The sequence below is a fragment of the Ursus arctos genome, unplaced genomic scaffold (genome assembly GCF_023065955.2).
Source record: "Ursus arctos isolate Adak ecotype North America unplaced genomic scaffold, UrsArc2.0 scaffold_2, whole genome shotgun sequence".
NCBI lineage: Eukaryota > Metazoa > Chordata > Mammalia > Carnivora > Ursidae > Ursus > Ursus arctos.
The window spans coordinates 610,998-638,994 of record NW_026622874.1 but is presented as its reverse complement, the minus strand read 5'-3'; the positions used below and the strand labels follow the sequence as shown (position 1 = coordinate 638,994).

Sequence of the window (27,997 nt, the reverse complement as noted above, 5' to 3'; positions counted from 1 at the left end):
CCTATCAGTAGACTACACTGTAGATGTTAAAGCCAATCCCAGAGCGGACACCCTTCCCTCAATTTATTTTGAGCCACATTGATTCTCCCCCCTACATCCAAACACTGATTAGTGGACTTCGACAACTCCTGCTATCCACAACGTATGAAATGCCTGCCTCTGTAAGCTTGGATTCCTTGTCTTATTAAGTATTTTCTCTGGATCAGGCCCTGTGTAATCTCTCTGAAGCAAAATCTACGTTAATTTTCCTCGAATTCTACATTGTAGGTATTTTATCCCTATTTTATATATGCAAAAACCAAAACCCAAGAAGAAAAGCTGAAATCGCAAGTGATTCAGCACTCGAACCCCGTGTTGACAACAAAGCCACACGGCAAACAGCAGTGCGAGAACGCCCACGATCCAAACCCAGCCTGGGGCTAATCTAACTTTTCAGATCATGGGGATGCCCCCATATTTCACTGAGTTCTTTTCTCCTTGTAGTCTCCTTTCCCAGGAGGAGAAATCCACAAATCTCACCTCAAGCACTGGGAGATTTAGTGTAAGAATGCACACAGAAACAAGGGAAATATAGGTAGAGCCCATGGAACCTAAGATTGAGCAACAGGACCTCCTCTTGGCTTGCATTCTTAGTGCTGCGTTCTCAGTCAAAACTTCGCAAACGATCATTTTTAGCATAACCATAAATAGTATATTCTCTTTTCCCTGATTTTCAGACTAAGTTAATGCTATTGCTATTGAATGCCAACTACTGGTGGACAGATACAGAGGGAGAGATCGGTAGATAGTCAGATAGATACGCAGATAGCCTTAGTCCAAGAGCCTCAAAAGAGGAAGTCTGATTGGCAGGTAACCACCATGATCTCTGCGTGGATGGCAGGTTGTCTGCTTTTGGGCCGGGTCTGGGCTGATATTTGTAGCCAGAGGGACGTTAGTATGGTACTTCTGTATTCACGGACGGAACAATCTAGGAGGGCTTCCTTAGCTGGGTTGTGAAGTTGGGGAGAGAGCTGGGTGGTGGCTGGCACCATAATCGAGACTGTCCTGGCCATTACCTCAACTACATTTGTCATTCCTAAATCTTATTTTCGCCGTCTCCTCTGTTTGCAAAGGTGGTTCTATCTTCTCTTCACTCCGATTCTGTCCTCTCCGCCTCTTTCCATCCACATCTCAGAACTAAGAGTACTGTGCAGAGGCCTGGCTGACATCTAATAAGCATGAACTAATGAATCGAAAAAACCCACCGCCACCTGCTCCCTGGGTCTTAAGGGAAAATACAGGGCTCGCGCTGAATACGTGGTCATTCCCTTTCCTGTTAATTTCCCAAGCTCCTCTGTGGGTTGTGCCCTCTGCACCATTGGGGTGGCACAAACATGACAGATGGCACTCTCATGCCCAAGGAGTTTATTCTGCAACCCAATAAGGGCTATATGTTTTGCTATAAAACTCTTATAAATCTTAATAATCACTCTTATGCATTCGGGGGAGGAATATTATGACACGAGAGAGAAATGCTAGTCCGTACATGTAAACAGCAGAAATGTGCGGGTAGTAAAATACAGATGTATATATATCAGTGAATCCTAAATAGTATTCGTTTGGAGATTTTGATGTATGTATACAACATTAACAAACAGAGTTTCTGTCTTTCTATAAAATGAAGATTTTAATCTGATGGAAGAATATATATTTAAATTGAAGAATTAAAAATTTCATATATCAAACTCACTTAAATAATTTTAAATTTAAACTGTCATGTTAATCTAAGGAAAATGACCACAACTATAAAAGGACTAAACAAGCATTCATAGATTTAACGATAAATTGATAGGTTAGGAGAAAGCTACTAAGCCGAATATGAGATAACCAAGAAAAAAATATCAGCATTAAAAAGATATCTAATACAAGTTGGAAAGAAAATGATAAATAGATATTGAAAACATTGAGGGTATGATGCTTATCTTACTAGAAATTCAGTCTTCAGTATACTAGTGGTGTGGAGATCTCATGTCTTTGAATAGCAGAGAAAAAACTGTAACTCCTTTATTCTTTTTCTAGATTCTTCTTTAGAGTTTTTTCCTATTACAAATGATACATCTTCTCATATGTGTAAAAGGTTAAAAGGCCATCTGTAATCATCTTCCGTCCAGCAATCTACTTATGTCATAATCATAACCTTTTTAAACTTAATAACATGTCGTGAAGATCATTCAGTAAAATTATAAGTTCTTCTACAATATTTTAAAGGTCCATAATACAACCAAAGATGCTGTCAAACTGAAATAAACCCTGGACCATCCAGCCGAGCCTCTTCAGCAATGCTCTAATCATCTCTTTAGATGACTGCAAGCCCTTTCTTGACCCACTTCCGTCCCTGGGAAATCATCAATTTGCCAGGATATCCTTGCATGTGCTTGCGTGCTCTAATGATGAAAAGTCCTACCCTATTCTGAATTTTGCTCATATTCTTTAACTTCTCCCCAGAAACACACTGGGCTCGGAACGCATTTCAAGTTTTCCCACCTTTAGCAGCATACCGATAACTAGATCATGTTACTTTACTATCCTTTTCTATACAGACTTTATCTATAAAATCAGGCTAATACTCTTTGCCCCATATTCCTCATAGGGTTGTTAAAAGACTCAAATAAGAAAATACTTGTGAAAATGATAATACATTTAAAGCAAAAATGGATGATAAACATACTTCCTCTTATACATGTATCATTTGCAAATTGTTATCATGTTTACCCCAACTCCCTTCTCCAAGACAAACGGCCCAGTTCTCTTCATCATCTCCTATAAATTATGATGTCCAAAACTGGTATCTTATGGACTCTTTTGGATACATGTCAATTTGCAAATGTCGCCTGTAAAGGGTGTCACAGTGAGCTAAACAGGATGACCCTGATGTTGCTGAAACAAATGAAACAGGATTGTTCTGCTGACACTGTGCTTGGCAGTTTACTGTGCTGCCTTCTGAGATGCAGTGTTTCTTCTTACCACCACCTATGTCATTTAAAAAGAGCTAATTAATTGAATTGCAGCATTTGAGAAACACCTTTGAAAAAAAATCTTTTAAAAGTAGCAAAATGATCAAAAGAACAAAATGTAGAAAAACAAACACTAATAATTTATTTTCTCTAAATCGCATGACTGATGGGTATAAGAGGTATATCCTTCCATTAAAAAAGGAAAGAAGGCGTGAATTATCACCTAAAATAAAGTTTAAGATTTATCTGTGACTTTAAGTTATCCATGATTTTATTTGTACTGTCTTTTCAGGAATATAAAGAGCAATAGTCATCCCCCCAAATAACAAGCAGAAAATATAACAACCTGCTTGTTTCTACCAGTCACTTCTTTCTTTTTAGAAAGGCAACTCTAAGAAAGTATTAGCAGCTTATCAGAACATATCATGATCTGTCTCGGGATAATGTGTAAAATAACTATCTACCAAGTTGGTCAGATGATTTCATGAACTGTTAGCTAGTCTATGCAAAGACACATGGGAATCCAAATCTGCTGTATTAACACTTCACTTTCCTCTGAGCTGAATAATTTCTATGGAACAGTAATCTCAAAAAGATATGAAGGAGAGCAGTCCTCCAATCTCCCAGCTCTGCTTGCTAACTTCCTAACCTAGGCAAGTCACAGTATCATTCTCTGACTCTGTTTCTCCACCTGGAAAATCTGGAAAGCCTTACCTATGCCTCCTTTCTTTCTACGACTGTTGAGACCTCTAGAGGAAATACACTTCACATATTCGAAGATTTATGTCAGTGTTATCTTTTTTTTTTAACTGCTTACCTAAAGAAAGGGAATGGATTAGAGTTGTAAAAGTCATAAGGAGATGCCATTTGAAGTTGGAGTGTTGTTGGCAGAAACCAATGTGGCCAAATGTGGTTTTGTTTTGTATTTCTTTTGTCAATTTCATTTGGTTTTAGGTTGGCCCATTCTGAAAAATATGGCTTCTTGGAACATGTCCAAGTAAGAAAAGCAGGCAGGTAGTTTGTTTGGTGATAATAAATTTCAAAAACTAATTTTTGTTTCCTGTGACTTTGCAACAAAATGTGTTATGAACTGGGCTGAAACCAGAACATCGAATACCAAAATAGTATACAAAAGGCATAACATTGGGAGGAAAATTTCAAGCCAAAAATGAAAATACAGCTCACTGATTTCAGAAGCAATGTTTCTTTTCAAGAATAACTGTCATTAAAATTTTAATAGGCACAAGTGAAAATGGTTTTAGGGGGGATGGAAGCTAAGGGAGGGTCTGTTCTAGAAAACACAGTGAAATTTTATTTTTTTCTTAACTTTCCTAGTCAAGTTTGTCGGATCTCAGAAAAAAATTGGGGGGGCTCATTCTCTGCTGAGGGTTTATTACTATTGACATACAAGGATTGAAATTTTTAATCCAGGAAACTTTATCAGCAGAGTCTCACCAGCTTTCTTTGGCCGATGAATCACACTAAGAGTGTCTTGAGACCATCAGTGGAAACAAGACCAAAAAATTTAAAAAAAAAAAAAAAAAAAAAAAGAACCATGCAGGAGCATGCAGGCGTCCCTGGAGCCTGTGATAAAGCACACGGAGCCCACGCAGCGCAAGACCGGGTCTGGCGTCATTGTTCCATGTTCACTGGATGCTGTAAATCTGATTTCCATTAGAAACCTCTGCATTCAATAAACAAAAATAGGGATAATGACCAAAGCGCTCTTTGGAACAGAAAACAAACTCAAGCAATGAGTGTTTTCCACTGAATTCATTCAAGATTTTATGAGTTTGAGCTCTCACTTAGGTTATTAGACTCAGCTTGCCTTTAATTTCATTGGCCTCAGTTATTCAAAACAAAAGGAGCCTGGTGTGTGTGCATGTGTGTGCGCGCACTCGCGGACGCATCGCACTCGGGCTCCGTACATTCTTCACATTGCAAACCCATCAACAAAAGGAGGAGGAAGATCTGAGGGGAAGGAGCGGTTTTGCGGGTTTAGGGATGGAGAATTTCTCTGCATAAACAAGAAGGTTTGGATTGGAAGTCTGCTAAAAAAAATGTTTCAGCTGACCACAGGGTTGTAAATCCAGCCTGGAAGGAGAAGAGAAACATCGCGAGCGAGTGAAGTGTGTGTGGCTGCGATGTTTGCGGCTTAGATGAGAAACAAGCGCTGAGTGAAACCGAGAAGGGGGGCGGCGGTGTGATTTGTTTGGCGCGCGGAGCCAATAGAAATCCCCGGCCGCGGTGCTGTCCCGGTGCAGCGCCGCGCCAGTCAGAGCCGAGCCTCGGCCGGTGCGCGTCTGCGAGCCGCAGCCCGGGCGCACGGCCGCCCCGCGCGCCCCCCGCCGCCCCCGGCCCGCGCGCCCCGCCGCCCCGCGCGCCCCCCGCCGCCCCGGCCCGCGCGCCTCCGCATGCGCGTCCGCGGGGCTCCGGCCGCGGGCCCCCGGAGGCGGCCGAGCGAGAGCCGGCGCGCAGCCCGCCCTGGACCCCGTGGCGCAGACGAGAGGGACCCGAGGCGGCGGCTTCCGTCGCGTCATTGCAGGTACGCAGCTTGTCACGACTAACGGGGCGCAGACGCGGTTCCGATTTCTCCCGTCACTCGGCGCTTAGAAGTAGGTGACCCCGCTGCGTCCCGGCGGTCAGAGCAGAAAGCGCGTGTCCACCCCGGGTCACCCCGGTCCTGAAAGCTGCTAACGTGCGTTTGGAGGCCACAGGGTGGATTCACCTACCGAATTCTCCGTGGGTGGAAAGCAGAGACCTTCAGACTTGACCGTCGTCTCTTTCCCCGAAACGGCATCAGTACCTGCGCGGTGTCGTGCTGCCCGCTTACAGGTCTTGGCGACCTCCGTTCTGGTCGCGACCTAGAGCCCGTCAGACGGCGTCTGATGGTGAGCAAGCAGGCTTGGAGCGCTCCCACCTGTGTCAGGTTCACACCCTCCTCTGCGGGGCAGGAACCAGGGGACCTGAGCGCGGCTTTGGTCTCTAAAGCGCGGGGCCAACGGGGACCGAGCCCCGCAGCGACACGGCGCTGTACCGCTTCGCTGGGCGTGAGGGAAAGAGAGAAGGGGGAGAGGTCTCTCAGTGTCACGGTCAGTGACCCTCCTTGCGTACCTGCTTTATTTCCACCTTGTCTCAGGACCTGAAAATGCATTTGTATTCTGCACCCTCAGGCAGGAGGAGCTCCCAGACCTCATGTATTACTACGTTAAAAAGTCATGAATTGGAACGGTGTCATAAATGGGATACTTGTGAGGAAATGCCCATTTTTGGTTTGATTTTATCTGATACTAAAATCGGTAGACATCTGGCCATTTCTTTTCCTGTCTTTATTCATTTTATGTTGAGACATGAATTTTGTTTTAAAAAAACTATTTCCTGGGATTTTACCATGTTTGATTTCAAATTTTGAAGATGGTTATATAACTTTTATTTTTTCCTGTTGATTACTTGTGATTAAATTAACATTGCTTAATGAGTTCAGTCTCTGCCTTGGAAAAGCCAGTGGGGATTGAATGAAGGCTAAGTTAAAAGATTAGTCTTGCTTTGGGCGATCCTGGAATAACTGGTGTATAGCTGCTCTGAATCCCTGGGTAAAGAGCTTTTCCTGCAGTAAGGAGCATACACAGATCGGGACTCAGTTCCACAAGAGAATGGCAGGCGTTGCGGCAGGTGCAAGGACCAATGGAATGTGTTGTCTTATTAGCACTCTTCTCAGTGCTTTCTTGGTGGAACATATTCAAACCCTCCGTTGGTAATTCACAATCAATTCCCCATTCTGTCATGCCTGGTTTTTAGGGCACTCCTTATCCAAGATGTGTGCCTGCCCGACGTAGATAAGGAAGATATAAGAAAGGTGTTTGTTTTACATATCACAACAGAGAATTTACATTGACCTGGTTTTTTTTTAAATCAAATTAACAGCTTCTTTTGTTGTTAAGGAAAATGCATGCTTAGCTCTACCGTGGAGTCTTGAAAACTGTTCATATTTTTGCCCAGTGCCAAGTTTGAATGATTTAACAGGGTATTTTTGAAATCATGTCAAAGAATAGACATGGCAAGTGAATGTTTTATTTCGGAGACAGCATTTTGATTTTATAGATGAACATTTTTCTCTTTTTACATCACAAAGGAAACTGTCCAGAATTTCCCTATTTAAGTTAATGCTAATTAATTGACCCAACTAAATTTTATTTGCCGTTAAAAGTGTAGTTTTGCATCACTCTAAACATTTTTCAATCTGTAAATATAATATCTGGAATAAATTGAGACCCATTTCTCTCTTGCCATTCAATCTCCGAAGCAATTTTGCGTATGTCGGTAGTGACAAAGTCAATGTGAGGCTGAATATATATACACACTTTGTCTGGACTAAGAGACGCTGACGGCTTTTCAAAGATAAATGTAAATAATGCTTTGATTACTCATTGTTTTGTGCTATCAGTCGTCACCAACAGAAGTAATCAAAAGTTCATTCCCTGTGCTTTTTACTATAGCCAGCTAGAGCTTTAGATACCCGCGAGTTGTAAGTTTGGTAAAGTTTAAACAAGGTACATGCCTTTAAACCTCTTTAAAGTAAACACCTCTTCCTTAGTCCTCTTCTTCTAAAGCAAAGGAATGGAATTAGGCTTCCAGTCTGGGCGCCAAGTTCTTATTGATAGGGGGAGGACTGGCCGGCCTAGGTCAAGGACAAACCCGGAGAGGCTGCAGAGGCCACACAAGCACACAGCAGATTAGACCAGCCACGTTTGTAGGCCAACGTTACTACAGCAGTCAGGCCAGGTTGCAAGCATTTTCTCAGTATCAGGGTCCTTTAAGTATTTAGGAGAAAGTGATAAATTATCGCAACCAAATGTGCCAAGTATTGGGCTTAAAACAAGTCACACAAAGAGCCAGCAAATAAGACAAATGGTTTCGAAGGGGAAAGTATACAATTATAAACTTGGCCTCTGGGCCATCTACCCCTGTGTTTGCTTAGCTGTTTCTCTTCCTACCACCGAGTTCTCTTTTCTGTAAATTGGACACACTGACCTAATAATATGTAGAATTAATTTTGATAACAAGTCAGGCTAAAGTATGGTCCTCAAACCACTAATCTAAACACAGGTATTTCCCATGGCCACCCCCTAGTTGGGAATATGTCTGATTGGCCAGCTCGTCCATCGGGCCCGGCTCATGTGGAGCCCTGACTTGCCACAGCCACGTGGCGGTGAGAGAATGAACAGGGAGAGCTCAAAGCGCCATGGGTGTGAGGGGAGATGGTGTGAAGATTGGCACCCTTGAATATGAATCCAACAGTCAAAGGAATCATGAGTCCATTTCCTCAAGTAAGCTTCAAGTATAAAGTTCTAGTGAGATTTCCCTAACATTTTGAACAAACTCTCATGTGTAGTCATGCAGCTTGCACACAGGTATGGGACGAGAATAAATACATTTGATGTGCTGTTAACACTCTCGTACACGTAGGCCAGGAGAGGGCAGCATGCAGACTATAAAAAGTGGCGTTTCCTCTTGACCAGGGGGAGACTCCAATCTCCAAAATAGCTAAACCGGTCTAACTGTACATACCTTCTTCCCTTGGAAAAGCAGAGTCTAGAGCCTTACTTAATAAGGGATACACCATTCAGAAAGATTTGTTTCTACTTTTGCCTCCAGAGTTGTGTTGCCTGGCAAATAAGGAAAGCAGCATATTTAAGAGAGAACTCAACTTCTCTTTCTTTGAAGCTTCATTCTATGAAGCTATCAAGTGGACTTTATCTTTACTCTGCTAGGAGATGGGTGGGAGAAAGAGAAGTAGAATACAGAGGAGAAAAGAAGAGAGAGAATAGGGTTTCTTGAGTTGGTTCTCCAGGTGAAATGTTTATGAACCGCTTGCTTTATCCATACACCGAGGCTTTGTTTTAAGTGTTTCTCAAAGGTAGGTTCAGGGCCACAAGGGTACATTTTGTACACTGACAGTCAATAGCGTCTCTAGAACCCTAGTGAATTTGGCTTCAAAACAGAAGAGCTGGAAGAGATTGTTTTAGTGGTTCCCAGAGTCTAAGACAGGTGCTAAAAAAATAAAAATTATGCATCTACATTTTAGAATCTCAGAGATGGTCAAACCTAATCCCTACTACACCTAGTCCAGCCCTTTAAAAACTCATGGCCAACAAGCCTCACACTGTCGTTACTTTCACGGATCGGCCATATTCTAGGGACAAACTATAAATGTGACAGAAGAGAGAAATACTCTTAAAGTGGGCAACTGGCAGTGATAATTCCTGCATGCTTCATCCTAATTTAGCTCGGCTGGTGGTTTTAGCTTCAGGAACACCCGTGTCTCTTTGCCGTCTTTGGTTCAAATGCCGCGTGACTTGCTTCTCCGTCTGAAGGCTGTAGAGTGCAGCTCAGAGGGGCTTTAAAACAGTCTGGGAGGCCCAGAAAAGAGCATTCTTGGGGAGCAGCTGAGGTTTCTCCTGAGAGAAGAGGAGGCAGAAGGGATGTTGGTCTGGGGATGGGCACACGAGGGCGAGGGAAGCCATGACCTCTGTGCCAGGAAAGGGTAGTGTTGAGGCTTCTGGAAAGTGAATCTGGGACCCTCAGGGTTTGCCCAGCAGGGCTCAGCCTAGGAAGCACGTCTCTCTGGGGCCACTGTCCTCTGCTGGGAGGTGCAGTGTCCTTGAATCAAAGCAAAGGTTTTTCAAGGACAAAGTAAAGATTTCTCTGTGTCTGGGAAGAAAGGGAGGTCACTGTGTGTCTCCCCCGTTCTCAGCCTGCTTAGCCTCTGCACACTCCCATGTCCCGTGTGGAACGCCGCAGTGCCCCAGGGCTGCTGCGGAAGCTGGGGCGAAGGGAGAACATTCATGCAGGGTCACTGCAGAACCAAACACAAGGCTGTAAGAGTGGGTGTCAGCAACCAGGGAGGGAGAGGTAAGTCCTAGACCTCTACTGATGAGAGCTGAGAGCTCTCCTGATGTTTCTCAGGTTTTGATGCAGCTCTTCCCAGCTCCTTCGAGTCAGAGAAACTCTGGGTTCCGTCTCTTGTTTCTAGATTACTTTGCAATAAAGGAAGCCCATGGCTGAAGGGGAAATCTCCCTGAAGGCTCTGACCTGTTTGAGAGGCAAAGCAAGGTAAGTAAGGTCGTAGTATGCTGGCAGATGCAGTGACCCTCAGGAGAAGACATACCTGAGGGCTTGTGACACTAAGAAAACATTTCTGAATTAGGAATGCAAGGGAATTAGAGACAAAGGAAAGACATGACTTCATGAAAAAATTCTCCCAAAAGAGAGTTTTTGAAGGATATGACGCCAAGAGCACAAATATTCACAAACATGACTTTCATGTTACGGACTAGTAGCAGTTCCAAGCTAAAATTCTCCACTCCTATAATTTATTTAAACAGCGAGAGAGGGGAAAAAGAGAACACACTGAGCAGGGGAACACTTGACTAGCTCCTGTGAAATGCTAAGCCGAGTTGACTTTGTGTAGTACAAATACCATCTGCATTAAAAATTATTCCACCTGGTTCTGCAGCCGTGGCTCTAAAAGCTGGAGGAAGCTAATCTTATCACCAACGGGGAACTCGCCACCTCACTCTGCTTTTATGCAATTACAACACACACCCTGGATAATGCATTATATTTTCTAATTGTAGTAGCAGCGTTTCAGGAAAGTTGATAGATGTGTGATATTGTACTTACAGTTAATAAAAATCCAGCAGCTCTATAATGAGATTTCAATGCCAACTGCTTTTTCTAGGAATTTAAATTTCATCAAATTTTCAAGCTATCTTTAATTTCCCCTTATTTGCATTTTAATTTTCATATTTTCATTTTACAAATTAAAATTCATCTAACATTTGTTGAGTGCTTAACACATGCCAGAGTATACTAGACGCATTCTGCATAACATGTAATTTAATCTCTACCACAGCTCCGTGGATTTATCTTCTGCAAGTTTTATTGATTTAGGCAATTGGTTATAACCATAACATTTGATAGCTAAGAATATAACCATTTATGCAAGCATTCACTCAACGTATAGCTACTGAGCTCCTTCTTTGTATAGCAGTAACAACAGCAACAGTAATAAAATAGTATGGTTATTATCACTAGCATGATCCTTTATGTTATGTTTCCACATACATTTTTGCACTTAATTCCTGGGTAAGCCGGTTACCCACACATGTAAAAACAACAACAAGCAAACATCTTTCTATAGCACCAACTTGTCACTAAGTGGTTAAAATTGTGTATACGGAAATAATCTTGATTGCTTGATTTAAGTCTATAATCATAGGAGTGCCTTATTTGATAGAGTATAAACGGATGAAAAATATTCACCCTCGAGCCTACTACTGGAGAGAAAAAATATATTGTGTCCATTTTAACCCCTTTGCTGAGGATGTGTTCATGTCCCGGGGCCACAGCCTCAACCTGCAGAGAGCACCTCTCGTTGTTCCTCATTAAATATTTGGAGCAATACAGAAATGTGTAGCTTCAAATATATATATCCAAGACTTCAACTTGGCAAATAATATGGAAAAAGTACCTAAGATACCTCACTTCCGTGAATTTAGAGAATGTAACCTTCAGAGAAACCTGACAATAGCAGACGATAGCATCACTGTGTTGCACAGAGCTGAATGGTATTAAGACTCCTTTGACCTAGGAGAGGGTTATCTGGTTATTATTAAAACTTATTAAGTGAGGAAACTCAGGTTTGCACCTGTTCCTGTTTTTCACACTGGCAGTATGGCGTTAGGGAGAGCCTGCAGTCTCTTGAGTTCAGTCTTTAAAAAGAGAACGTGGGAGTGGATACTCGTATTTCATTCCAGCCCCAAACATCAGTTCTACATGCTTCCTTCTGTGACGATAGCTGACGTTCCTTGAAGGACGACTCTGTGTTAAATATTTTATAGGTATCATCTACTCTTCATCAAAAGCCTAGTATTCTTGTTATTATCCCCGCTTTACAGGTGAGATAACTAAGGCTTAGAGAGATTAAGAGCTTTCAAAAATTAATGCAGACAAGCAATTTGTGGAACCGGGTTCCACACCCCCCTCCCCCACCTTTCCTATAGTCTGTTTTACCTTTTTTCACTTGTTTATAACATGTGTGCGGAAGACACCACGTGCTAAGTTAGAGGGGATAATGGCGAAGAGCTCGAATACATGGGAAAGACAAAGAATAGCCTAGCAACTAGGATGGTGTTTGCGGAGTGTGATAGTACAGGATGTTTTGCAAATCTACGGTATTATTTTGCCTTGTTAACAAAACCATCTGACAATTTAAGTCTGCTGATTATAATAGCTCAACTCTTTTCTTTATATCATTTTGGGTATTTTTCCCCCTCCAATATAGTGTGGCATTAGTCTTCCTTGTATAATTATTTTTGTTGTATGTTTACATCTCTCCCTAAATTTTAAATTTCCCTTGAGGAAAGAGGCCATTTCTGATTCATCTTTTGGTTTCCCAGCACAGAACTGGCGCTTAGTTAGTCGCACCTCTGTTGAGCTCTAGCTCCGTCTAATTTACCGCTAAGGTCAGAAACTCCTGCTTTTCTGCTGAAAGGCGCAGTCTTCAAAAAGCTTTAAAAACACACATCTAGCATAGGCTAAACAAATGACCAACTCATTCATCTGGGGGAAAAGCTTTGTTTTCTTCTTTTTGCTTTGTGTTACTGATCTCTTGTGTTACACATTTGTGTTTAAAACGATCATTTCAGTAAGAAAATCAAGCTGTCATTGAAAGTCAATTGATCCTCTTTTTAAACAACTTACCTCTTTGACTTTAAAATACTTCATCAACCATTTGGACACATTTTTCTCCCCCAGTGAGAGACAACATCATCTTTCGAGGGTGCCAAGGTGGTCCTGCAAGCTTATCCTTCATTCCTCTGGGGTTATTGGGCTGGTCAGAACATCTGCAGTGCTTGCTAACTTTCTGGGCTCTGTGCTTTAATTTGGAAATTAACAAACTCTAGCTCTTGCAGAGAAAGTGATAAGGTTACCAAAGATTCTGGAAACAATGTCGGTTTTGAATTGGAAGGCTTCATTTAGGAGAAACAGGAGAGTTCAAGAGGACTGATTTGCTCTATGTGGTTGCAAAGAGCAGATTTTTAAAAATCTCTGAAAGAATTCTTTACCTTGCAGTAGGCCGTGACTATTCAGGGGAGTGTATGAATTTGGGTGGTAAAAAATTGCATCTTTGGGGGCGCCTGGGTGGCACAGCGGTTAAGCGTCTGCCTTCGGCTCAGGGCGTGATCCCGGCGTTCTGGGATCGAGCCCCACATCAGGCTCCTCCGCTATGAGCCTGCTTCTTCCTCTCCCACTCCCCCTGCTTGTGTTCCCTCTCTCGCTGGCTGTCTCTATCTCTATCGAATAAATAAATAAATAAAATCTTTAAAAAAAAAATTGCATCTTTGTTTCTACTGCCCTGAAACTGAAATTTCCCAACCCCTTTAGTTATGAATGTGAGTAACATACCATGCTAGTATTAGCAGAACCGTCACCTTGTCACCAATAGAAATCAGAGCTATTTTCATATCACATCACAGTTGATACAGATGTTTCAAAATATCACTTACACATATCACTACTTCAAAATTATGGTAGTTATTATACCTATTTCTAGATCTTATTATTAGCATGTAAAGAAGACCACATAAATCTATATCACACTTTTTAAAAAAAATATGTTGGTATATATACATATTTGTATATTTATACACATATATATATACATACGTATACATGTATACGTGTGTGTGTGTCTGTGTGTGTGTGTGTACACATGTACATAGTTTCCAATTTAGAGTATATATTTCTGGGGGAGACTGGGTGGCTTAGTTGCTTAAATATCTGACACTTGATTTCAGCTCAGGTAATGATCTCAGGGTCATGAGAGCCAGCCCTGTGATGGACTCTGAGCTTAGCATGGAGCCTGCTTAAGATTCTCTTTCTCCTTCTGTCTCTGCCCCTCCCTGCTCACTTTCTCTCTCTCTCTAAAAAAAAGAGTAGAACTTAGAAACATTATCCTGAAAAGGAGCTTCACTAGACCCAAAGAAGGTCCATGGGGGAAAAATGCAAAACACCTCACTCTATAGGATCGTAAATTTGGTTTATTAGATGGCAAAGTTTCTATCAGCTGAAGTTGCCCCAAATGGAATAGGCCACCCTCTGAGCCAAGGAAGCTTGTGCTGGTGAGGGGCGGTGCGGAGGTGGGGATGGATTCCAGCTCAGGGAGTCATACATCAGACGTGGAGTTGGGCATGATGTTGCCACGTAACACTGAGGCTACATGGTCGAGACCAAGAGACAAAGAAAAGTCCATTGCTGTCCTCAATTTCAATTCGTGAGGATTTGAGCCAGCCGGCTTCTGTAAGGAGAGGTGTACATCACGCCACACAGCTTTGTGTTTGCTTCTAGGCTGGTTTCAGACATCAGGAAGTACTTGTGCATTGGACGGCCGAGGGCCATGGTTACTGATCAGTTCTGGCTAGCGTCCTAAAGAGTCAGAGACTCACCGCACGGGGTTCCTAGGCACGGAGAGCTCTAGGCTGCACTGTGATTGTCTTTTCATTTCTTCTCTCCCCTGCTGTACTGTGAGATATCTAAGGGGCCATGCATTTGTGTCTTGACATCTCTAGTCCAAGATGCTTCATGTTTGGCCAATGAATCGATGGGTGCCCCTGTAGAGATCACTGTTGTTGCACAACCAGCGGCCCCGTTTTTTAAAAATAAATTAAGGGAGAAAATATGAGAAAGAATACTTCTGATTTTACTCAATATAAGTATCGTTGTGGGCTGGGCTCATGGAGAACGTAGTTCTGGACCACTGAGCGCCCAAATAAAAACCTCAGAGAAGAATCCTGTTCATGGCAAAATGAGCCACTTCTGTTCAACTTAATGGAAGTGTTGATAGCAAACACCTTTCAGGATGGCTGGGGCCGTGGTGAGCTCTGGTAACTTCTAGGGAGGTAACGCATTTCATCTGGGATGTCAGGCAAGCTGAGGAGAAGTTCTCCTTCACAGAGGATCCAAGGTGTTCCTGCAAATGGATGGCTCCCTCTTCCATTGTTATGGACTGTGTTTGGGAAGGCAGGGCTTATGCTGGAAGACACAGGAGGAAAGGGACAGAAAGGACCTATCCAGCTCGTACTATGCATTTTAGGTATTTAAACATACGTCATTGAGTTTTTATAAAAACTTCTTGCAGTGAGTGCTATTGTTCACATTTTACCGACAGCTTCAGTAACTTTCCTAACTTCACACAGCCAGTAAGTGGCTAAGTAAGCATTCATGTGAGAGCTTAAGAACTCCAAATAAAATTCACCTCCTTTTCACTACAACAAAGCTCTAACACCCTGCCTTTTTCCTCAATCTGTTGGGCTCTGTTGCCTCGCAGTAGTTAGGGCTCACACTAGAGATGCACAGAGATAGGAGGCTGGGTGCGTTGTGCTGGGTGGATAATCGGACCCAGAGAAGTGTGCTCCAGGTTAAAGCATGAACTTTGGAGTCAGATAACCTGGCTCCACTCCTGTCTGAGTGGCACTTAGAGGCAGTAATCCTCGTCTAAAACTGCATACTATTGTTTTAAGAACTAAATAAAACAATGCTTTCATCCCAGGCACAAAAATGCCGTGCTGGTTATTATTTGTTTATTTATTTAGCAGGCTTTTGACATTAGTAGACTGGGACAAAAAAGCGAAGGTCTTCAGGATGAGTGTCTGGGAATGTTTAATAAAAGAACAGCTCATTACCGTGAATACTTTAGAATCAGGAGTTCAAATCCAATTTTATGAATGGAGATACATAAAGCATTTGAGTCTTAATTTTATCTTTAAGTGTAATAATTATTTAGAAGAGTTCATTAAACACTCTCCCTAGAACCATTGATTCTTTTGACAAATATTTACGGATCCAGAGTTAGAAATGGCAGAATACCAAAAGACAGATCACATTTTCAAGGAGCTTATAGTTAAAGGGGAAGACAAGACGTGTGTGTCCATAATGAGAACACCAGGTAAGAGCTGGATAAAACTGGTAAAGATGTGGACAAATGAGGTACAAGGGCATTGGAGGAGTGAGAAGTTACTTCCAACGAAGAATTTCTGATGCTCCAGGAAGACCTGGACGAGTCACACCGAGGACCACTGTGTATCATGTCCTTTCTGTTTTCTCCACCCTAGACCCGTGTTATGTATTAATGTCCTCTACTCACTGCACTTTAGAGATACAGAGAAGCAATTTACTTAATCTTCTCATTTTACCTAGAAGGAACTGATAGCCCGGAAAGTTGTGTGCCTTGTAAGGCTGCTCACTGGTTATTTTGTAGAACCACAAGTAGAGCCCAGGTCCCCTATCTCCCTGTCTGCTCTTCTTTCTACTACACCATGCCCCCCAGTGGACCTCCACCACTAAGCTAAGTCTAAATCAACAGTACACAAAGTGCTGCTGGAGATTTCACCAAAGTCCAAGGTGCAGCCCACAGGGTGTGTGCCAAAGTGGGGGAGAAGTCATCTTGCTCTGGGGACGGTAGAAGGATTTTGTACAAATGCAGAGTGATCTGTTGTTGTTTAATTTGGATGAACTTTTCTCCTGCTCTCTGCAATACTAGATAATCCTAGAGCTTCAACTCCCCAAGGCTGAGTTCCATTGAAATAGTCCCAGTCATTTTTAGAAGTCCAACAATGCCTTCAAATCAAGAGGTGAACAAATGGAAAATGGAACGAAATTGGAGGAGGAGTAAAGTAGCCTTGCATTCTCCTTCCCAGGTCGCCAAACATCATAGTGCATTTGGCTTATTAAAGTAATAGCAGTGACTTTCCCTTCCCTCTGTTTGGACCAAGGATGGATCTTTTTTTGTGAAATATGTAGTCAGGTTTTTCCACATCCCCCAAAACTAGTGTTTTCTCCAGTTCAAATGCTCTAGTTAGACACGTTTACTTGGTCATACTTAGAATTACTTTAACCAACAAATGCAGCCTCTGGACAGGATTTGGGGAAAGAAAAGAGTTGATGTCACAGTCCATCCAGAATTTTCCCCCTCCTATTTGTCAGAGGAAGGTCACTGTCTGGAGGAAAACATTCTGCTCCTCCTTGGCCAGATCATGTTGGCACAGTGCTCGTTCTCCCTCTTCGTTCCTTTTATTTATGGAACCGGACATGCACAGAACCAGACATCCACGCGGGACAGGCCGTCCAGTCAGTAGTGGGCACCTCCCTCCTTTACTCTGTGTTGAATGAATGAATGAATGAATGAATGAATGAGGTGCAGCAGTCCCTATCTGTGGTGCTCCCAGATGACTCTAAGGGTCAGCAAGAGATAGATTTCTGTCTGTGGGAGTAGTACTGTCCCTTGGACAGTCAGGAAGATGTTTCACTCCAGGAGAGAAAGCAGCAGGAAGCAGGGCACAGATCAAGCAGGGAAAGCCGTACTCCGTGGCTACCTCATTCATGATTGCTGCCCTGTTCCAGTGGAGTTTACATGCCATTGACCTCAAGTAATTGGGCTGCGGAAGATGAAATAACTAACTCTTCATAAAACTTCTTTTTATCCAAATTTGGAGCAAAACTTGTGAACTCTATTCTTGGGGTTGAATGAGACAGCGTTGCTGATGACTGATGTCTGAATAAGTACCATATGGATTTGTACAGAGGGAAGAAAATAATCCTCGGTTGTACAAATATCTTTGGTCTTCATAAGGGTGATATGCACCCACATGTTTCTATCAGGTGGTTTTGCTATAAACAATTATTCTTGGACTAATAGGAAAATTTCCTTTTATAGTGATTGTACATTTTCCCAGATTATCAGTGTAGCATGCTAAATCCCACAACTTCAGAAACTCAAAAGATCAAAGGCAGAGAGGCCAGTGCGGTCATAGACTCAACACACAGCAGAACAATAGTTTGGCTACCAGAAAGCCCCTCTAATGACAACAAGAAAGTGTACTCTCCTAATTATGGAACGGCACTGTGAAAATTGATATGCATTCCTAATTCCTGCATTAGATATTCCTGTTGTTTCTTGACGGCAGTAAAATTCAGATTGTCTCCATATGATTAAAACATTGGGCAATGGAGGTTTGGAGCCGTTTAGTCAATATTAACTGCTGTGGGGTTGAACTGATTTTCTGTTTCAAGTGACAGCCAAGACTATCAAATAAACCCAAAAATATTTATTAGGGCGGCTTCTGAATATATCAGCTGTGGCTCATGACACAGACTCAGTAATCTCATTAAAAGAGGGGAAAAGATTTTTTCCAGCTGTGCAAACCCCCTCAGTAGCGGGCCTGTAGGGTCGGTGCATTGAAAATGTCTTTGGGGTGCCGGAAAAAAATAACTTAGAGCATGTGGATTCAAAAGTCAGGTCTGTAATTGTTTAAATATAAAAAAGAGTCTCAGATCATGTTAACAAATTGACCATCAGTTTAGAACTTTAGCCCTGTTTTGTCCGGGTTCTGATTTATGTACAATCAGCAGACGTTACTGAGAGTTTACAGTGTGACAGGCACCAGGAATAGAAAAAAGGACTAAGATGGGGTCCTGCCCTGCCGCAGCTCCCAGTCCACCGGGGAGACAAACACTGAACAGATGCCAGCAACGTTCGTAGTGGGGGCTGCCTCTGAGCCAAGGGAAGCGGGAACGGGGCAAACACGGCAATGTCCATCACTGGTTTTGCTCTGTAGAGACCGGGAAGCACACATTGCACAGGAGGAGATAAAAAAAGAGAAATAAGTAAAGCTAGGTCGTTTACAACTCCCCCGTCGTCTGTTTCACAGTTTCAGCGTTCGGTTTTGTTGTTTTTGTTTTGTCCTGTGACAGTGCAGTAGATCCGCAACTGTCTCCTAGTCTCTTGAACTACTGGCAACACGCAGACGGTTTGTGGCACCTCGGATGTCCTGCTGGTCCTCCTTCGACACTGCACCCTGCCTTCTGGGTTTAGCTGCCCACCAGAGACAGTGGTCTCCTTCCTGGCTTTTTCCGAAAGGATCGTAACCGTGATCATAGAAAAGGGTTCTCGGAATCCCAGCAAGTCACATTCAGGCGCGGCTCTTTGGAAGACACACGCTCTGAGGAAGGCAACGTGCCTCTGCAGAGTCGTAAGGCTCCTTGTTTCTGGCCTCGCGTCTGGCGTTGGCTGAGCTTTAGTTCAGGACGAAGAATGGCACAGTGGGCTTGGAGTTTCCAGCCTTTATCTACTGGTGCACCGGCCAGACGCAGGATGGAGAAAGTGGATATCAAAAGGTCGGATCCCTTTCTCTTTTTTTTCCTCTCCCCCAAGTACGCCGGAGGAGATAACCCAATGTTTGTTTTTCTGTCAGAGCGTAAGTTCGCGCGCGTGTACGTGACCAGAGGCAGGTGAGCTGGAATCCTGTTTCATAACAGAGGCTTACCTGAGTGCTCTGAACGGTTCTCCGCAGCCCAGATGGCATTAAACCCAAGTTCAGTCACCTTGTTACGTCGGGTCGGTGCACGCAAATGACCGCGGTACTAGTAACGGGGACACAAAGGTCAAGTGATTTTGCTGTACTTTTGCATTTCCTTCGCTTCCCCGCCGGAAAAACACAGTGGATTTCAACCATTGACCAAGTTTCCTTATGTAAGAAATATTATATAAAATGATTGATTAGATTCAGGCTTCTACCTCATGTTTAAACAAGGAAGATCTCCATCTCCCAGAGAAATTCAGAAACGCAAATGATTCACTAATAATGACAAGAGGAGTGATCTCTGTCATTCGTTGAGCCCATCCATAGTAGAATAATCTAATTATAACCCGTATGAGAGAAGGCCACACCTCATTTAGAACTCACTGTACTCCACGGACTGGAGTCAGTCTTTTTACAGGTATTTAAGCCTTAATAACAGTCCTGAGAGAAACACTGCTATCTGTGCTGTCCAGAAGCCTGAGAGTCAAGTTATTTACCTTTGAGCAAAAGTTAGGCCCTCTGCCTATCCACCTCCAAAGCTCTAAGTCATAACTCTCACGCCAGATTATGACCTACACACGTTACTAGGTGTTTTACAAAGACAATCTTATTAATTTTCAAAGCAACCTTAGAGTCAAGTATTATTATTCCGTTCATACACATGAAGACCCAAAGCCACACTGCCAACAGCAAGGAGCCAGAATTCAGACCCAACTCGGCCTGACTCCAAAGCCCATGCTTTCCATCTACTCAGTGTGCTGCCTCCAGAAGTGTTCCAGGACGCTAGCCTCATCCTCGGATTGCCTTTCTTCCCAGTGGGTTTCCTGGTGCCTGAAATTCCCTTAATAGGAAATAACACCTTCCATTCCATAATTTGGAAAATGACTTGGAAAGAAAAACACTGCTGGGGTATTTGAAGATTGACCAAAGAGCTCTGGGTTGCCAAGGCCAGTATACAAGTGCACAGGGGAGGGGGACAAAGGAAAAAGGGTACTCAGAGAGGTCTGAGGGCACAACACTGAGAGAGCAAAATAAAATAAGAAAAGGAGCTTGAGGATTAACGAAGAAAGCAACTACCTTACCATTTTTCTAAGGGCTGGGTCAGTGAGCTGCACTGCCTGGTATGATACAAACAAAGACAAAACTCTGAACTTGGTATGTGGTTTTTTTTAATTTCACTGTAGCATTCCCCGAAAATATTATTCACAAGTAGGTATGAGGCCAATGAGCATATATATCCTTAACTTGGGTTTTTCTTGGGTCTTGCCCTTTTATCTTGTTTTAGATTTATTATTAAATTCTCTAAAGTTTTATCCACATACGGTTATCCCACCTTTAATCCTAAATGGCAGAAAGAATTTCTGGGTCCAATATTCCTATCTTCCTAGACTCATATGCAATATTCTACCTTATTTTATTTCCCCCCAAAAAGGAAAATAATGACCCAATTTTCATCCATTTATTCTTTTATCAGCTATTTACTGAACATTTTGTCTGTATGAAGGACTTCAACCCCATACAGCAGCTGATTGCCTGCTCCCCATAACGTCACAAGTAGCATGTGGGGGAGACTGGGGGCTCAGTGGGTTAAGCGTCTGCCTTCGGCTCAGGTCATGATCTCAGGGTCCTGGAATCGAGCCCCGCATCGGGCTCCCTGCTTGGCGGGGAGTCTGCTTCTCCTTCTCCCTCTCCCTTTGCCCTTTGATCCTGCATTCTCTCACCTGCTTTCTCAAATAAATAAAATCTTAAAAAAAATAAAAGAAGAAGAAGAAGTAGCATGTGTTTTGCACAACAAAGAACTTAATTTCTGGAAATAAAACTGATGAGGCACCTCTCACAACGAGGGTGACCGTAAAATTTAGTGTCTAGACCAGACAGTTCTGAGAGGGTGCTACTAATAATTATGCTGGGACAACAGGCGGAGGCAGGCCACTGCAGGGCAGACAAGGGCACGGAAGAGGGTGGTCTGGCCGCTAGGGTAGTGCGAGTCCTTTAGGAGAACACAGTCCTGGAAGATCACGTGTGACACCGAAAGCAATGACATATATTCACTGCCAAGCACCAAGAACGCCCTGTGTGCCAGGCCGGGGCTTGCACTCTTAAGGGTCCACTGATGACACCCACAACCTAGTGAAGAAAGACACAGGCGCGTCTGAAGCTCGTAGCTGTAACAGTGCTGACCAGCACTCACTGAGAACGGCCCACGTGACAAAGGACTGGTTTTTTGTTCATTATCTCATGTAATCCTCACTCAGTCTATGAACTAAATAGTGTATTTATGCTGGGTTTTCGAATCAGGACACTGAGACTCAGCAAGGAGGACATGTCAACGTGCGACGGGTGGAAACAGTCCAGGACTTGATGTGTGCAGGTCCCAGGCCTGGGCTCACGGCCACCATGCTCTGCTGCTTCCCTGTGGAGGACACTAGACACCTGTCACGGGGCAGGCAGGAGGCGAGTGATGGTGGAGCACTAAGAAGCCTCCCACCGCTCCCCGTGGTCCACGTGCAGCACTCGAGCAGGGGAGTGTCCCAGGGGAGGTAGCATTTGAGATGGGCCTTGATGAAAACCTAGAATTCCATCAGGAAGCAAAGGGGTTGGATGGAGACATGCCAGGCGGAGGGCCAGGGGAGCAAGTTTCTCCCCTTCAGCATCAGGGCACAAAGAGCAGGGACAGAACGGGTGCCCCCAAAGGACTTGTCTCTGCAGCAGGGAGCGGGAGTGGGCCTCGAGCTGACGACAGTTTGAAGGCACAGACGCCTGTGAGGGCAGGCAGAGCAGTGCTCTCGGATCGACATCCCTGTTAGGGCCAGAGCCGGATGCACGACCTTGGTCCCGTTCTGCTCTGAGCTCTTCCTTTCACATGACAAACTGACTCCAATCTAATGCTGTTGCTAGAAAGGGGTTTCTGTCACATTTCAAAATTTTGATAGACTCCCTGTCTAGCATTAAATCAAGAAATAAATCAAGAATAGAAAGACTTCAAGAAACCCTATTTGTTGGATGAATTCAGTGTTGGAGTTCCACCTGAAAATAATTAAAATGTACCATTTTAACTGCTATCTTTTTTTTTTGCATTTAAATATTTTTTTCTGATGGAAATATTTTCAAAAAGTGGTGTTTATTTTCCTGGGCTGTTAAATGTGAGGTACTAAAGGTGATGAAACTCTCCTTTGTAACATCATTGTCAACCTAGAGAACGTCCATTGTCCTCAAGGCCCTCATTTTTTATTAAGATACACATTTATTTGTATTAATTTAATAAGCCGTTATGTAGTGCTGTGTCCTGAATGCTTTATAATCAAGTCAGGCTGTCTCTGTGAGGCTGAGACAGTTCTCACCTGTGTGCCATGTGCTGGGTCACATAAAAACACTATGCTTTTTCCTCCCTGCAATACTGTAGTTTTTTTTTTTTAAGACTTATTTATTTATTCGAGAGAGAGAGAGAGAAAGCACAAGCAGGGGGAGGGGCAGAGGGAGAGATAGGGGAAGCAGGCTCCCCGCTGAGCACAGAGCCCCACACGGGGCTCAATCCTAGGACCCTGAGATCAGGACCTGAGCTGAGACCAAGAGTCAGACACTTAGCCAACTGGGCCACCCAGACACCCCAGTGCCGTGGCTTCTTACTCCTTACCCTTAACTATGGTGGATTTGCTTTATTATCAACAGCAAACCAAATAACAGAGCTTATTAAAGTGAAGTATGAAATACAAGTACACAAGCTGGTGGGGAAGACGGTAGGGGTGGAAGATGGTCTTCCAAAAACTGTGGAAGATTTTGGGCATGAATTGTGTGCCCCCTGTTTTTGTTATCTAGAGATCATTTTGACTGGTTTCCAGTTCTTGACTGTCTTCGAAGATGTCAGATAAATGATGTTTAAATATATGGGGAGAACCTTTGAGAGTACGGCTCTAGGAAATACAGACTTTCAACTTCCATTTAGAGCCACGGATGCTGACCTTCTGCATAACCCTGGACAATTCGTGTAAATATGTTCTTTGGGTTATTCTAACATTGAAGCAGTGAGAACGATCGTATTATGTTCGTGGAACTAGGGCAAGAAACCCTATTTGAAGAGGAAGAAGTTCCGCGTGAAGAACAGAGGTAGAGCCCTTCCCGGTATCCGCAAGGCCACTGTTACGGTGGTACCTCATTGGGTCCGTTAGCACAGATAACATAATTTTAAAACTCATAATCTCTTTCCACACGAACTCAGTTTAGGAACACTGTGTCTTACTTACAGTTCTGATTGCATTTCACTCTAGAAATCATAAGATGTGTTAATCAGTACTCTTTTACTTACCTTCCAGGTGAAACTTCATTTTAGAAGGAGTCTCAAAGCAGTCCTACTACCTTTATCCACGGACGCTTTAGTTCGATGCATTTTTTATTCCAAAGCCAGGAAGGAGTATCTCTCAGCTGTAGCCTCAGCTTCTATAATTCTCCCAGTTGTAGCCTGGAGTAGAGGCTCCAATCACAGATTTTTATATCCTTGAAACAAGACTGTAAAATTTTATGGCCAGTTGTAGAACCATGGTCTGAAAAACCTATTCAGACATTTCAAATATGAACTTCATCATACAGTAGAATTAAGAGTCATTTATTTTCTATCAAAAGCATCATAAACAGCTCCATACCTCGTAGTAAATCAGGAAACCAGATTGCCAGGGAAGGTACTGGGCCTACTAGTTTGGCTGCTGGAGCTGTTTCAAAAGCTGCTGGATGACCTCCAAAGGCCCCTTCCACTTCAAAAAACTCCCTTCTTTTCAGCAAGTCATGACTTATGGCCGGGTCTTGGGCAACTCAATCCATGGCCATCTGCAAAAGAGCAGTCCATTTCCAGATCATTAGGAAAATTACCAAGCCTAGCACTTAGTTGAAATAATGGCCAGAAAATGTTGGAGGTGGGAAATGTGGGGAAGAAGGAACAAATGTACTGCAAGGAAATTCCACCTGGAAACAACGCATTGGCTAACATGAGTAAGGAGGGCCAAAGTTGTAAGATATTCTGCACACTGGAACCGGGACGTTCCGGAGTCCTCAGTACGAACCTCTATAATCAGAGGCTGAATACCTTATTTAGGTATACCTCTAAGCAATGTAATGTCTTTCCAGTTTTCCAACAATACACATCCTACTTCATTCAATTTATTCATTCAACAAAATTTTTTAGCTTCTTGTATGTGTTACTCACTCTGCCGAGCTCTGGGGATACCCTGAAGGCCATGACAGTACGATCCATGCCCTCCTGAGCCAAGTACAGTGGCAGAGAGTGAAAAATTAAATAAATCATAAATAATTTTGTTAGCTTCTATGTAGGAAATAGCATGGATGTTGTTTTAGACTGGGTGGACAAGGAGAATTTCTTTGTGAAAATGTCAGTTAAGAAGAAGGCAGTGGGGAATTGGAGGAAGGGGGTCAAAAGGTACAAACTTCCAGGTACAAGACTAGTAAGTACTGGGGCTGTAGCATATAGCATGGTGACGACAGCGAACCCTGCTGCATGATATGCAGGAAAACTGGGACAAGAGCAGATCCTAAGGGTTCTCATCACAAGGACAGAATTTCTTTTTTTTTCTTTCTCTTTTTATTGTATCTACATGAGATGATGGATGCTCGCTAAAGTTATTGGGGTAACCATTTCACAATATACATGAGTCAAACCGTTATCCTTTGTGCCTTAATTTATGCAGGGATGTATGTCAACTGTATCTCAATAAAAGGGGGGCAAGCCAGTTATGTGGAAGCTGGAAAAAGAAGCAGGGCACGAATCCCTGGGCCAGGGATGAACAGAAGCAGGTGTTTTCTAGGAACTTCTAGAAGCAAATGTGCTCCGAGCTTAGTGTGCAAATGTTAGTGGCACAATTTGGGGTGGAAAAGCAGGCAAAGGGCAGATACTACACAGTGTCAGGGTCACGGTAAAGGAATCTGGTATTACTGTATGTGAATTTTATTCTATAGTAAAAGGAAGACTGAGTACAACACAATAAATAGCGTCTAATAAAAAACTGTGTCTTCAGACAAATATCCTTGAAATATAGATTTACTCATGACACTTCCCGCTAACAGATCTGCTGCTCACCAAACAAAGTGGCGACTCCCAGGCATCGAGGGGAGAGTTCTTTTTTTTTTTAAGGTTTTATTTATTTGTTTGATAGAGAGCCGGAGAAACAGCAGAGGGAGAAGGAGAAGCAGGCTTCCTGCTGAGCAGGGAGTCTGACGTGGGGCTTGATCCCAGGACACTGGGATCCTGACCTGAGCTGAAGGCAGTTGCTTAACCGACTGAGCCACCCAGGCGCCCAGGAGAGTTCTTCAGCATATAATGTTGAACACGTCTCTTGCATCTCCGACGATGTCCTTTGTGAGCCCGTTACCCCGCTCCACTCGACATTCCCTGAACCCGTATTGTGTTTGTCTTTGCTCATGCTGCTCCTTTCTCCTCACCCCTCCCTCCCCTGACATCCGCCTGTTGAAATCCTACCCATCCTTCCAGATCTAGCTTAAAGGCCACCTGTTACATCAAGCCTTCCCTCTCCCCTCTGCCAGAATTTGTCTTTCCTTCCTCTGTCCTCCCAAAGGACTTTCCGCCTCTCCTGGAGTGCTTACCACACTGCCTTGAATTGTAACTATTTATGTACACCACTGTCCCCACGAGTCCAACCTCCCAAAGTTCAGTTAGATGGTACTTGTGAGGGTATGGCCCTAACGAGTGCCTTGTAGAGACAGTTCACCCTTAGGTGACAAAGGAAGTGATGTAACGAGGATGAAGAGTAGAGATTAGAATCAGGAATGAAACGTAGTTATTAAGCAAATAACTGTGCTTTTAAAATACTCTGAATAGACCATATTTCAAGGTTTAGGCTTCTTTAAAGTAATTCATATTTGTCCCAAGTCAACCTCACTTTTGCTAACATGACTGCTACTTAGTAACGATACAATTTTCTAGTAAAAAACCAAGACTGGGTCTTCTAAGTAGCTGAGTGACCTTGTACAATATTTGCTTGACCTCAGAGTCTGCAGTTTTTCCATATGAAAAATACACATGGTGTTAAGTGCTCTGCTTTTCCGTGAATGCACTGAATGTTAGACTGATGTGAAGTAAGAAGAGGGTTCCTGTTTGATGACTGGATGAATCCCTACATTATGTCTGCAACAACAGAGGCCCTGCTTTCAGAATCCCTGCTGGTGAAGAGACTGTAGCAGGTGTCTTGGTTTGGGTAATCCCAGAAGCAGACACTGAGCCAAGGATTCAAGTGCAAGCAGTGTATTGGAAAGTGCAAGGAACACAGGAGAGGGACAGACGTGACCAGGGAGGCAAGGCGGTCAAAACAGCATGCATTGTAAACCAGCAGCTCTGTGAGCAAATGGTTCTCAATCCAGTGGACAACACCAAAAAAACCCAAAAAGCCAAAAAACAAACAAACAAAAAAACCAGTGAAAAATACAACCTCAGAATCATCTTTGCCTTGACGTGAAAGAGCTATTAATACCCCTCCACCTGCCAGTCATTCATTGTTGCACAGTGCCACATAATGCCGTCAATACGCGTAGTGTATTAACGCTTATTTACTCACATGGAAAGATGCTCATGATAGTGAAAACACAAGTTAAATTTTGAACATAAGTATGTGTATATATAAATACGCTAAAAGTCTGGAAGGAAATATTTATATATGAAGCGTTCATTTTAGCAGAGGTTATCTTTGGGTGGGAGGGTTCTCAGCGATTTTATTTGCCACTTACCTCTACCTTCTCATTTTCCCTTAATTGACCTGTATTGCTTAGGACACCTTAAGTTCAGAATAGAAAAAAATAATCAGACCCAAAAGTAGGATCAAAGAATCGGACTAGAGAGTAAAATCAGTGTAATCCAGAAATACCTGTAATTTATGTCACATACATTTCCAGAATTCTCCACTGATTGTTTTGGTAACATGTGTATTAGACGTTCCTCACTTTTCTGCAGTCTCTGATTTTTCCAGTTGAAATTCACTGTCAGTAGAAGAGTGGGCTGCCTGGAACCTGGGAAGTATTTTCAAACATGAAGTTTCTTCGCCTAAGGCATCTTTAGAGATTGAATAAAGCACTGAAATCAACACTTTTGAACTTCCTTCTTTAAGAACCATCTTATTTGTCAAGAGATCAATGCTTTTTCAGCTCTCTTTGAAGGAAGCAACATAGAAAGGTTGAAGGCTGATGGGCCCCAATTCTGTGTTCTCCGGAAAATCACCATGAATGTATGTGGTTTACTTTTTGTTTTCCTTTGGGGTTGGGAGCCTGGCTCATGGGTCTCTCCTCAGCCCTTTTCCCCAGCCCCCCTCCTTCCTTACCCAGAGGCCAGCCGTCAGGCACTGGGTATCTTTTCTGCTGATAATCAGAGCCCTGGACAGGTGTCTGCACTTGGAGAACTCACTGAACAGAGAGGGTATGATAAGGAGAGAGCTGCCTGTTCTTTACAGAGAAGGGAGTCAGCATCCAATTCTGCGAAGCAGCAATCAGGAGAAAGTCAAATTAGATTAATTACCTAGAATAAAAATGGACTTGCACTTTTGCTAGTAATGGATTTCTAGTCCAGAGAACCTT

General features: G+C 43.2%; 1 protein-coding gene across 1 annotated transcript in view; it reads left to right on the top strand.

The window, feature by feature from the left end:
• The first annotated feature begins 5,401 nt into the window (after nt 1-5,401).
• Nucleotides 5,402-27,997, top strand: part of GREM2 (gremlin 2, DAN family BMP antagonist) — a 104,742-nt gene continuing 82,146 nt past the window's right edge. Inside the window, exon 1 of the mRNA XM_026487572.4 lies at nt 5,402-5,538. Within this exon, the coding sequence (XP_026343357.2) occupies nt 5,408-5,538 (131 nt within the window). The 5' untranslated portion in view covers nt 5,402-5,407. The remainder of the gene's footprint in view (nt 5,539-27,997) is intronic.